Source organism: Seriola aureovittata, chromosome 4 (assembly GCF_021018895.1).
Source record: "Seriola aureovittata isolate HTS-2021-v1 ecotype China chromosome 4, ASM2101889v1, whole genome shotgun sequence".
Classification (NCBI taxonomy): domain Eukaryota; kingdom Metazoa; phylum Chordata; class Actinopteri; order Carangiformes; family Carangidae; genus Seriola; species Seriola aureovittata.
In genome coordinates this window covers 11,805,198-11,818,312 of record NC_079367.1, presented here as the reverse complement: position 1 = coordinate 11,818,312, position 13,115 = coordinate 11,805,198, and the positions used below count along the sequence as shown (strand labels likewise).

The 13,115-nt window shown below is 42.6% G+C and overlaps 1 protein-coding gene across 1 annotated transcript in view; it reads left to right on the top strand.

The window, feature by feature from the left end:
• The window catches only part of megf6 (multiple EGF like domains 6), a 55,312-nt gene extending 42,410 nt beyond the window's left edge, over window positions 1-12,902 (top strand). Inside the window, exons 24-38 of the mRNA XM_056374703.1 lie at window positions 1,288-1,416; window positions 2,182-2,310; window positions 2,861-2,989; window positions 3,096-3,224; window positions 3,626-3,754; window positions 3,869-3,997; window positions 5,192-5,323; window positions 6,356-6,484; window positions 6,692-6,820; window positions 8,037-8,165; window positions 8,716-8,844; window positions 9,073-9,201; window positions 10,135-10,263; window positions 10,388-10,516; window positions 10,972-12,902. Coding sequence (XP_056230678.1) covers window positions 1,288-1,416; window positions 2,182-2,310; window positions 2,861-2,989; window positions 3,096-3,224; window positions 3,626-3,754; window positions 3,869-3,997; window positions 5,192-5,323; window positions 6,356-6,484; window positions 6,692-6,820; window positions 8,037-8,165; window positions 8,716-8,844; window positions 9,073-9,201; window positions 10,135-10,263; window positions 10,388-10,516; window positions 10,972-11,051 — 1,889 coding nt within the window. The 3' untranslated portion in view covers window positions 11,052-12,902. The remainder of the gene's footprint in view (window positions 1-1,287; window positions 1,417-2,181; window positions 2,311-2,860; window positions 2,990-3,095; window positions 3,225-3,625; window positions 3,755-3,868; window positions 3,998-5,191; window positions 5,324-6,355; window positions 6,485-6,691; window positions 6,821-8,036; window positions 8,166-8,715; window positions 8,845-9,072; window positions 9,202-10,134; window positions 10,264-10,387; window positions 10,517-10,971) is intronic.
• Window positions 12,903-13,115: the final 213 nt, after the last annotated feature.

Genomic DNA, 13,115 nt, shown 5'->3' with positions numbered 1-13,115 from the left:
CGTGGGAACAAGGCGATGGCTGTGCCAGAAACTGCTGAGCAGGAAAGATACTTTTCCCAATTTGAGGCCCTGAAGCAGAAAAAGTAGGAGTGGACAGCATCATCAATTGGAGCAGGAGAAGGAGGGTATGATGCATAAACTGTAGGGGAACACCCTGAGTACTGCACTGTGGCATTTAGAATACATAAAACCACCAAACTCCACATTTCTGCAGTGTGTGTTTTCCTTTGGTAACATAGTCCACTGTTTCCTTATAGATAGAGGATGTAGTATATAAAAGATTTGTAAAAATTGCTGGCAACTGAGATCACTGGGATAGACCAACACCGTCACCAGGGTCAGATTTTTCTCACTTTGTGCTGCAATAGAAAACAGGAGAGGGCACTCGAAGAGAGAGATGCCCACAACAGCTGTCACTCAGTCAGACTTTGGCGGTGCAAGAGGCAGCATTCCTGTAAATAAAGTCCAGAATGGAACCAGAACTTTTTGTTTTGCAAAATACGCCTATCATGCTTGAGTTAGGCTGTGATCTGTTCAGTGACAAATTGAGCGATCAAAAATAGGCCGTGAATAAACAGAGTCATTCTTTCCTGCTCTGGTGGAGTCATGCTTACAGACAATATTTACATCCCAGTAGTGGAAAGGCTCATTCATCCAGCAGCCTCTGGCTCAGTTCTTGTGGATAGGAGGCACTATGTTTACCAAACTCTCTGAGTGTCAATTGACTCTACACACACTTAAACAATCTCTCTTGCTCTCCTTGAGAATGGGAAACAGACTCTTACACTGGCATCTCCTTGCATCGGCAGCAATACTGTAGGTGTGTGTGTGTGTGAGTGTGTGTGTGTGTGTGTGTTAGGGGGGCACAGTAACCTGGCTTTGTTTTGCAGTCTATTGGTGGGGCCTGTGGACTCAGCAGGTGCTCTAATTACCGGCTCTCCGTGCCCCCTCTACCCCCAAAAGGGAACAGCCTCCGAGCCGCCGTCGACTTTGATGTGGCCCAGATCCACCACACATGTGGGACATGAGCTCACTTAACGAACGCAGACGCTCTGCAAATGAACAGCCGCAGCGTGGTACTGCAATTTGATATTGGTATTTTCAGTAGGTGGTAAGACAGAGAGGGAAAGTAAGAGGAGGAGAGGAGAGTCAGAGATCGGGAAGGGAAGAGAAAGAACTAAAAAAAAAAAAGAAAGAAAAAAGAAAAGTTGGCATCTAGACCTTTTCCTCTCCTCTTTTGTGAAGCTGCCAGTTCTAACCAGTCGGATGTTTTATCTTGGCCCACAGTGTGCCCGGACGGCTTTTACGGTCTTGACTGTGGCCAGATGTGCGAGTGCAGGAACGGTGCCCGCTGCCACCACATCACAGGAGCCTGCCTATGCACCGCCGGCTGGGCAGGACCACACTGCATTCTGGGTAATGGAAGCCACATCATTAAAACGGGGTGTGAGGGAGGCCCTCACTGCAGCCCATCACGACATCCTCTCCTTAAACACAACTATGATGTGTTTGTGAACAATTATCTCTATAATGAGACATTGCCGATTACTTTTTTTAGGGATGGGTAAGGGTGGAGAAAGGAGGGAGGACAAGAGTGCCCTCTGGCATACACGCTTTAATTGAGGTCTATTCTGGATAAATGCACCCACGTGTTTATAGTGATCAACATTAGGAAAGGGAGAACATAACTTGGAAGAGTCTTTTAGTAGCTAACCAATCAGTGTTCTCATGCTAAAGTTTCTTGAGGATTTCATGCCGTTGTTTTAATGAATCCAATGAAATGCCCACTAAAGTTCTTAGTCTGTCATTCTGCAGTCTTATTCAAGACTTTCCTCTTGCCACAGCCATTTTGTGGTCCTAACTACCAGAGCCAGAGTCAGCAGAAAGCCACTAGCATGACTTAATGATGCATCTCTGTCATTAGCGCATTTTCCTCTTTCTTAGACTCTAAATGTCATCGTGGACTTTGATCATTAAGAAGTTTACAATATGTGTGCTGAAAACCCTAATGCCCCAAAATGCCCTTATACATTTTCAGTGGATGTAGCTGCAATTCATTTTAAGGTACTTGCGGGAATGTGTTTTGTGTGCCTGTGCCTGTGCCTGCTTGTTGTGTGCGTGTGTCTGCGTGTGTGTGCGTGTGTGTGCGTGTGTGTGTGTGTGTGTGGTTTGTGTGGGCAGAATGCCTGCAGGGTCATTTTGGAGAGCAGTGCAGTCAGACCTGTGAGTGTCAGAACGGAGCCAGGTGTGACCACGTCACCGGGCGATGCAGCTGCGCTGCCGGGTGGACTGGAGTCAGCTGCCAACTGCGTGAGTAGCTCCTCACTCACTTCCACAGCATGACAATGAATGAAGTTGTCGAAATATTTACTGCTGCTTTCCTAAAGAACCCATATCAGTGGGATTTCATGCTCAGCCAGTTTTCTTCAAATCCCTGATAAAGAAATATATCGGGGGAATAACTGATTCAAGGAACTTAAAAGAAAATACATCAGAAAATGAAAAACTAACTGAACAAAAGTTAAATTAAGATCTACCCTGAATTTGAAAATGGTAAGTAGAAATGTAAAAATGGACATGATTTGCTGAAGTGGAGCAGAAACTTGTAAATACCTTACTGAGGATGATCTCATATATGAAGAAGCCTGATGCTCGTCTTCTCACTGAAATACTTTACTCATTGAAAACCTATTTAAATTTGCAGGTGTTCGTGTTGCTTTTTCCAAACTTGCCAACTTTCATTTCTCCTGTAGGCACCTGACTCTAGACTGACAATAGACTGATAATGTCTTCATTATTTACTCATCTTAGATTTCCTTCATTTGAATGTCTGTTCTGTGTTATGTGTGTGTGATTTCAGCCTGTCCTGCAGGACAATATGGGGAACATTGCTCTGGCCAGTGTCTATGTCAAAATGGGGGCTCTTGTGACAGCGTGACTGGTCAGTGCTCCTGCCCGCCCAGCTGGACTGGAGCCGCCTGTGAGTTAGGTAAGGCCTTACTTCCTATCTTCCATCCATCCTTAAGCTATACTTGTGAGATACATCATTTCTAGAATGTAACATTCATCTAACTGTTCGTCTTCCTCTCTCCTAGAGTGTGAGGAAGGACGTTATGGAGAGAGCTGCACCCAGGCCTGCAGTTGTACAAATGAAGGGAGATGTGACAAGGTGTCAGGAAGATGTGTGTGTCAGCCTGGTTGGACAGGAGAGCGCTGTCAATCAGGTGACCTCCTAAACTTCACATCAGCACTATTGTATTACACATCACTTTTTATTTATTGTCTTTTAATTATTGTTTGGCATAATACACAGTATTACGTGTTTTTCACCTCTCCCATTGAGACATATAGATATCTAGCTAACCTGCCATCCAACTTGGAGAAGTGAAGCCTTTTCTCCCAGCTTGCATCTGTGCCACATTTGTTAACATTTCAGTGTAGCAGCAGCAAAAGAAAAGTGCAGGGTTACTTACTTCTGGAATCATAAAACTTGCTGTGTCAAAACAATTTGTGCAATTAGCCTTGGGTAAATAAGCACAAAAAAACCTTGACATTTTTTAAAAACTTTCTTTTCAGCCGCTAATGTTGCATGTTGAACGAGAATGCTTGTGTGTTTTGTCTGAAGCCTGTTCTAAGGGATTCTTTGGAGAGGGCTGTGAGCAGAGGTGTGACTGCATCCATGGTTCCAGTTGTCACCACGTGACGGGCGGCTGTGAGTGTGAGCCAGGCTGGAGGGGAGCCAGGTGTGACAAACGTGAGTGTGTATAGGATCGAGGAAAATGCAAGTGAATGAAATTGTCGATAGAGTGAGCTTTGAACATGAGAGTAAACTGACTGTGTGTGCCCGCATGTGTGTGTCCACTCCCAGCCTGCCTCCCGGGGTCCTACGGCGCTTCCTGTGCCCGGCGGTGTCAGTGCCAGGCTGGGGTGTCCTGTCACCATGAGACGGGGAGTTGTGGCTGCCCAGCTGGACTCGCAGGGCCTGGCTGTGAGAAAAGTAAGACTATAAAGAATAAAAAACAAAACTTTATGACACAAATAGAAACATTTTTCCTCATAACTTTGCTCTTTAACGGTGAGGTGAGCAGCGGCTGTATCTCACAAATGTCTTTCATGTATAACTTATTGAAAAAGCCTTGGCACACGGCTAATATCACTGTCATGCATTTAAAACCATTTGGTTGACATTTGTGCCTTGCCACACTCCCATCAGGAAGAAAAGGCATCATGGGATTGAAGTGATCACCAAGAATCCTTCTGTTAATTCTTAATTAAAATTTCCTTTTTTTTCATAGTCCTCCTGGAAAAGATTACCATTTATTCCATTCCAGGAAATGCACTCTACACCAGTACCAAAGCCTTACTGTCACAGGAATTTATGCTAATGTTTCATTATTTCGACCATATCCTTTAGGACTGTATACGACCAGCTTCACTACTCAGCCCCTCACCACTCCTTCCACCACCACCACCCCCCTCACTGCCTCAGCTCCCTTCCTCTCCTCACACACTCCCCCAGACATCTGATAAATGTTACACACCGGTTGCCAAGTAAAACAGAAGGCATTGTTTTTGTCTCCTCGGCGGCGGATAAGGGCTTTTGGAAGGCAGACATGCATAATGACAGCGCCGTAATTGCCTCTTTAGTCTGGAGTCCTTTCTTATCTGTCCCCCACGCTGCCTGCTGCTGCCTGACTGAGTAGCTGAGTGCTGCGGTCTCACCCGTAAACATGTTCGGTTCACAGATTCATCTTGTTCGCTATGACTGATTGTCTGTGGACTCCATTCATTATTGTGATGAGCGTGTACGTATGTATGCAGACGGAGTGTGTGAAAGAATGTCCCTGTGCGTCCATCTGGGTTTTAGGCACCAGGGAAAGTTGTTGGGAGTGTTGGTTTTGTTGCAAGTCAATACTGAATGTCCCAGTATGTTCACAGAGAAATGTGAGGAAGGACAGGGAAATGGCATTCGTATTTCTTCCCACAAACTACTGAACCTGTGTGTGCATGTGTAAAGCCATATCTGCTGTTGTAGTTTAAATGCAATGCAATGCTGGACTTTCACTTTTGATTCATTTTTGGCGTGCAACATCGCATTGCAGATATAGACAAAATATGAAGTTTGTTTCCTTATAATTTTACCCGTGTAGCATCTACAGTATGTGATATGTTTCTGGATGTATTGTCTTAGCCTGTCCTGCTGGCATGTTCGGGCAAAACTGCAGCCAGCTGTGCCAATGTTCAGGTGATCAAGAGCAGTGCCATCCTGTGACGGGGAAATGTAGCTGCTTACCTGGTTACTACGGGGCACACTGTGAGCTACGTGAGTACACCGCTTTTTTTTTTTCTTCCTGCTGTCAGTGTGGACTGATATTGGGCATGTACTAATATGCCTTTAGTTAAACAGGGAGTTGGGTGGAAAAAATGGGAGCAGGGTAGATTTCCATTGAAGTCAAAGATTAATATCTTATTCATAGATAAAGCCAGAACTTTAGTGACCTTTTGTTCACCTGCCATAAGGGCAGAGTGTTGGTTTTACATTTATTACTCAGATTTTTGCATATAATTTCCCTCAAGCACAAAGCAGATCAGGTTGTGCTAACATGTCACCTGTTACGACCCTCTTAAGAAAAATGTCCAGGGGAACATGAGGAGTAACATGAAGTTCACAAGGTGACTGAGACACATGGCAAGTGTAACAGGAGCGGGTGTTTAATATCAGAGTAACACAAGTAACAAAATGCAACAAACTACTAATATTAAATTAAGGGAAGCAAAAAAAAAAACATTGGGGTCTCTGAGGCCAAAATAATAGACAAAACTCCCCTTACTATCTAGGAAATATACCTCAGGTAATCTGTAAAGTCAAACAAAAAGAAATCTCTAACCTCCCTGACTGGCCACAAAACATGAGAAAAACAACAAAAAAAAAGGCACAGAAACCCTACAAAGCTTCCTCTGCATTAAGAACAACAGAAACACTTCAATCAGCAAGGACAAGAAAGAATCGTACTAACAAGGCCTTAAAAAAACAACCACAACACATAAGTAGGCAGCTTGGCGGCTAAAAAGGCCAGAAACACCAGTTCTGGGAGGCTGATGTAGCTGTCCACTGATGAGAAAGTGACAAACAGCTGACAGTCTGGCACAAGCTCCAGGTGAGATGGTTCAGGCACCCAATGAGGGAAAAGAAGAAGACCTGCAAAACACTTGAAGAACAAAACATCACCTTAACTCTGCAAGTAGAATAACCTAAACCCAAAAAACTGGATTAAACACTTCAAACAAACAACGTTACAACACTTACCTTTCCTCCTCTTTTTCTTTCCTGCTCGTTGTCATGGTTTGTCTCCAGGATGTCGAGCAGGGACTTTTGGGCCAAACTGCAAGTCCAGATGTAGCTGCATCAATGGTGGTCGCTGTGACTTTAGGACTGGGACTTGCTACTGTTCTCCTGGTTTCATTGGAGCTGACTGCAGCTCGAGTAAGTCAAGAAAACTTGCACCTGTTTGTTCTCCCAAATAGGAAAGAGTCATGACTTTTAGCACCCCGGTATTATAATTACTTGGAGTTAGTGTTTTAGGGATGCTGGTCAACTACCAACCCACAAGGTCTATGATATGAAGACTTTTATCCTCGTTACTTTTTGATTTGTTGCTTTGAGTAAATGAGGGCGTGTTTATTTCTGCAGGTTGTCCGAGTGGATACTATGGGAAAGACTGTGCTAAGCTGTGCTCCTGTGGGGAAGGAGGGCAGTGCCACACAGCAACTGGGAGGTGTATGTGTGCCCCCGGTAGGATGGGACAGTCCTGCCAGCAAGGTAACTGATGCCGTCTTTGATTGGCTTGTACTAGCGACCTATGACACACCAGCCCTTTTGGTATAACTAAACAAAGTTCACTTGGTGCATATTATACCACTGTGAATAATTTTATTACTGTCAATTTTATCAAAGTCTGATGTGTAATCAATATTTTTGCACTAGTTAAGATGATTAATTAGTCAACATTAAGGACTGTCAAATGAGTTAAAAAGTTAAAACAAAAATACAATTATTAACAAATACAGTTTGGCTGAAAGGGTATTACTTGTTGTATAAAATTCATACTCGCACTTTTAAAATGTAGTGATAGTTTTTTGAGGCAAGAAGAAATATCTACTAAATTACAAGAGGCAATTTATCATTGAGCTTTGAGATAGATATCAAACATGGTTTGTATTCAGCCTTTTATCTCTTACCATTCTCTTGAGTATGCAAAGAGTCAGCACTGAGGCTGACATGCATCAGTGGAAACCATTGGCCCTAATGAGTTCTTCAGAAATAGGAGACCTAACTGGAAAGTGAGAAACCACCACCAAAATGAGGGTGTATTTTTCAACATCTCTCACTGTATATTTAAGTAACAAATTCTCCATTTCCTCAGTGTGAGGCCTCTGATGATCACAGGACTGTTTTTCGCGGGAAACGGAGGCAGAGCTGAGTTTTCTTAATCTCACCCTTTATCAGCAATTCAGCTGGATTGCAACCGGGGGCTTTCCAGCGCTGCCCGTGCTAAATGTTCTCTTCTTTAGCCTCCTGCATGTACTTGGGACATACCACCTCTTAAGTTCCTCTTGTTGAATGTTTACAGAAACCTATAAGTAGCTCGTTCTCTGTGTTCCGTGTCGCTGGATTTGGCAAGGAAGCAAATAAATAAACAGGAAAATCAAAGACGGCTTGCTTATTGTGTTCCCAATCTAAATTACCCAAAGAAACATGATTATTCTTTTATATCAGCGCCAAATTAGACTACTTTGCCATCTCTTTAATGAACTGTTGCTTAAATAAACATGAATGTGGTTAGTGCAGTCTTGTGTGTGTGTGTGTTTGTGTGTGTGTAAGTGTGTGGGTACGTGTGAAAGAGACAGATAGACAGAGAGCACACACTGTGCTTTGTGTGTTATCAGTGTGTTACACCCGTTGGTGTGATTGCTGAGTAGAACAGAAGAGCCTGGAGCTCTTGTCTCGCTCTGATGTTTTCTGGATGTGTCTGCAGCGTGTCCCAGAGAGCGCTACGGTCTGCAGTGCAGGAACACATGCAGCTGTCAGAACAGGGGTCTGTGTGACCCTGTTGACGGGTCCTGCAAGTGTGGACTGGGCTGGACTGGACCACAGTGTGACACAGGTACAGCTTCAGAGGCAGTAGACACAACAGAAAATACTAAGAACTAAACAAAACTGTGTTCTGTTCACGGGAAATCAAAACTTTGAAAAAGAATAGCAAACAAAAAGTCATGCTATCAGATGACTATTAAAAAAAAAACTCTTCAGGACCCATTTTTATCCCCATATTGTTTTTAACGCTATTTCTGCTTAAAACGTTATTTTCTAATTTTTTGCTCCCACATTACTATGTACCTGTCCTTTCTATGTTTTACTGTATTTTGAGTTTACATTTTTTTTTATTATGTAAAATGCTGATTGACAGACTTTGTTTTATAGCTGATAAACGCTGATAATTGCCATTAGCCTTATATGACCCAGCTTCGTTAGAAGTCTTATCAAAAGTTGCCGTTTATCACCATCACTGTATTTAGTCTAGACATTTCTGTTGCTTCTTCACGAGTACCACTGATTTGTTAATTGAGAAGTTACAATCCAGTTCACATGTGTGTGTGTGTGTGTGTGTGTGTGTGTGTGTGTGTGTGTGTGTGTGTGTGTGTGTGTGTGTGTAGCCTGTTCACAGGGAAAATATGGATTTGATTGCGCACAAGATTGTCCATGCTTCAACAATGGGACCTGCGACCGTTTCACTGGCACCTGCAGCTGTACTGCTGGATACTACGGCCACTCCTGTCAACACAGTATGCAAACCCTCACTTACAATACAAAAGGAAACTTGGTGATAAGGTTACTACTTGTTTCGCTGACACTTTGAAACCGATATGATTTTTTTCTTTGCTTCCCTTGTGAAATCGTTGACAGTGTGGGACTTGAAAGAACCTTGATACAACATGATTACATGACGATTTTTAACCATAAGCTTAAACAAGTAACCTTAACCTCAACTCTGTTTCTCATGTCTCTCCCAGAATGCCCCTCAGGGTTTTTTGGAGTCAACTGTGCCCATACCTGTGACTGTAAGGTCGGTCAGACATGTGACCATGTGACAGGCCAATGTGTGTGTCCACCAGGCTACTATGGGCCACAATGCCAAAGACGTGAGTACATATGAAGATCCAAACGTTAATTATCAGATGTAAAGTTGCACTCCCTTTTAACAGATATCTCATATTTTATATTTTAATTATTTAATGTTTTTGAAATACTTACACTCCATTAGGACCAAGAAGACAGAAACAATGTCATGCTCACAGTCACAAGCACTGCTCATTAAAAAAAAAAAAAAACAACCACCTGGATGCCCAGCTGCTGTTGTACATGGGCAGATATGAGCATGAATGAATAAGAGATTTCCAACACAAAAAAAGAAAAAAAAGTTGTGAGTGTGTTCTGGCAGGCAGAAGGACAGGCAAGTAGGTAGGTGGGCAGGCAGGCAGGCTGGTTATTTGATGAGAGACAGGTGTTTCCCGACTGCTTAATGCGTTCCTGTTACATCCTTGTGCCCTCCTGCCTGCTCACAGGGCTCTCAGCCGCAGTGTGAGTGCCTAAATGGCCACTTCAGTCACAGCAGGAGATATGACTGAGCATTGCAGAGCAGCTGTAAGGCAGAGACAGTGTGTGTGTGTGTGTGTGTGTGTGTGTGTGTGTGTGTATGTGTGTGTGTGTGTGTCTGTGTGAGAAAATCTCTATGCACATTTTCTTATCACTAAATGCACTTTTGTGTATAAGAATTGGGACTTTCTGGGACATTGTCCATTTTGTTAACTTGTCCTTTATGTGACTAGATAAATAGATACATATAGGTTGTGGCATGTTAGATAATGATAGTATACTCTCTCAACATAAGTGGAGTTTAGTGCGACCGCTACCTTTTCCAATCTAAAAAGTAAGTTCACCAATAAGCTGACTGTCCATCCTTCTTGTAGTCTGCAGAGAGGAGGGTTATGTGATTAATGAAGGCAATGAAAGTGTCCATAACTACATCAGTGCAGCTACATTTGTGAGTGTGTATCTGTGTTTTTTGTTTTCAGGGTGTGAAGCCGGCAGCTTTGGACTGAGCTGTGCTAAGTCGTGTGACTGTGTTGGTGAGGCCCCGTGTGACCCATCGACTGGACGGTGTCTGTGTCCCCCAGGGAGGACAGGACAAAGATGTGAAAAAAGTAGGCACGAGGGAACCACACTTTTATTAACACGACTAAAAAAGATGTTAAAATTTAAAAGTTAACTATGTGTGTCTGTTCTGCAGAAGCTCTTTTCTTTTTTAAACGTCTCTCCTCTTTACAGACTGTGGTGGGGATCGTTTTGGCCCCCACTGCTCCCTGCCGTGCCAGTGTTCCCATGGGGCCCACTGCGACGGGCTGACGGGCCGATGTCTGTGCCCGCTCACCTGGCTGGGTCCCACCTGTAGTGAAGGTAAACCTCCTGCAAGCTCCTATTGCCATCCACACACGCATACACACAGAGGGTTGTCAAGCTAAAACAAAACGGACACACACACGGACACGGACACACACACACACACACACACACACACACACACACACACACACACACACAGAGGGTCACAGGCTGTAAAGCTGAACCAGCTTTAGTGAAATACTGTGTCATGAAGTGTGAGAGGCTGAGCCCCATCACTCTGTGTGTCACCCTGTCTCCCTCAATAGCTGCTCCTGTCTCCTGACAGTTATTTTAATCTGCACCCAGCATGGAGCCAGGCTTGAGGCTGTCTTCATTTTACCTCCTCAAAGCCAAGCACACGGGAGACTACACACCAGTTACTTCTCCTCCAGAAACCCCAGAACATTTGCTTTTGATTTTCAAATAGTGCTGATGTCTTCTTGCTTTTTTTTTTTTCTTCTCCTTTTCAGCACTGCTACACCAAACCCCAGCACTGCTGAACTTCTCAGTGTCCCAGAGAAAGAGAAGAGCAGGAAGCAAAACCACATAACCCAAGCAGAGGTGCAAACTCCTGACTGGACATTCAAACACAGGGCTTGGCTGTGTGAAACATTACTACGATCATCTTGGTGAAGGTGATGTTGGTGTTACTATGTTTTCGTGAAACTGGTACTCAGCTGTCAGAAACTAGCCCCACATCACTGAGCCCGGAGTTCAAGATAATCAACCAGTGAACCTGGCATTTGAGGGGCCCTCAAAGGACCACAAGCTCTAAACCTACCCCAGTCTGCGTAAGGTTTAAAGTCCAGGGTTACACAGACTTTTTAGCAATACACACAAATACCTGCATCACATCTGTTACTATCGCTGATTGAAAGTGGTTAATTTTGCTTTCCAGTTTGACGGCTAATGAGTTGTTATGGGTTCAGTTTCTTTCTTAAGGGCAGTTGGACAAGACGTGTGACTGAATCGGAGACTTTCTTGTAGCTGGAGAGCCTTTACATCTGCTTTTTTTTTGTGTCCACAAAAAACTCAATGGTTAGTGTGACAGAATGCCAAGCATATTTCTGGTGAAAATTAAATGCCTCTAAAACAGATTTAGAAATGTATATGGGTCACTTATATACTTATTCTGAAAAATAAATCCCCAAGATCCACACACACAGGGACTGCAGTACAAAAATATGGTCCAGTAGAAGAGCCGAAGCAGAGGATGTTTCAAGATAAAAAAAAAAAAACCTCCAGACATATGTTAAAATATATAAAAAATACTCTGCTTTGAATAATGACTTATGTCTGATATTTTTTTCCATAACAAACTTCAGTCACATGGTTAAATAACTGGAAATTGCATCTACTCCGGCAGAAATCCAGAATCTATCAGTATAACTTTAATTACTCCACAGAAGATATCTCCTGCTTTTAGTGAAATGTGTTTTCTCAGTGTAAGTGCACTGGAGGGTTCAGGGTTCCATATCACACTTCTGTGAGTTATGTATTGAATTATGATTGGCACAAATCATGCCACAAATCTGTCTGTAAATCAGATTTAAGGTGAGCAGACAGAAAGTTTCCCACTTCAGCAGGTGAGTGTGAAAACAGCCTCAAAGCTGAAACACATTAGAGTAGATGGGGAGTTTAATTGTAATCAAACAAAATCAAATTGGCAAATTCTTTTCTTTAAATATTTGTTAAGAATATTTTGAAGCCTGTAACTACACACAAATATTGCAAGATAAAAATGCTGATTTTTGTGTTGATGTGAATCCTTCAGACAGAGGTTGCATCCTCATCAAACTGTCTCTCTGTCTCTGCCATACACACAGGGAATCATATTACTTACATATTTCTTATGTTTGTGTTTATTCCCTTGCTTATAATTTGTTGTTACAATTTTATGTTTTGATTTTTACACATTTTCATTGTATTCTTTGTGAAACTGCATCATTTCCCAAAAGAATCCAGCTCCCATCGCTAGTTCATACATTTGTAGATTATTCCAAACAAGATTTTTCCTAGCTGCAGGACTCATCCTCACCTTAACTTATTTAACTGTTCATACACCTTCCTTTTACAGATGTCTGTGTAAAATATTGTCCGCCCGTAAGTTATTTCTTAATTTTGAATATGACAAGAACAAGCTCCATTTACCAGCATTAGGAACACATTTATTGGCATTGATCACGGAGTTTACTGCATGCAAATTGCACTTTTTCCGAATCTGTGTTTATTGACTCGGCAGCTGATACAGAGTTTGGGAGTCAGGTAAAAAAAATGATAAAATTGATGTTAATAAACTTTGACATACTTTGTACAAAATTAGAAGCCTTTTTTTAACCATCCCATATCACTACTGCTATCATTTACCATACGTCTGCATTTGTTTTGAGGGTTCAGCTTTTACAAAAACTGTATTTGTATTATATCTCAGGTCATTTATCCGTCATAACCTACTGTGCTCATTTCCTGATGGTCAGCGGTGCTACAGTGATGCATTTTGTTTGATTTTTACTTTATCTTCCCGTTGTCTTTTTGCTTCCTCCGTGATGTGTCTCTTTCATCTGTGGTTGTGTTTTAAATACAACAAAGTGAAGAAGAGCCATGAACCAAATAA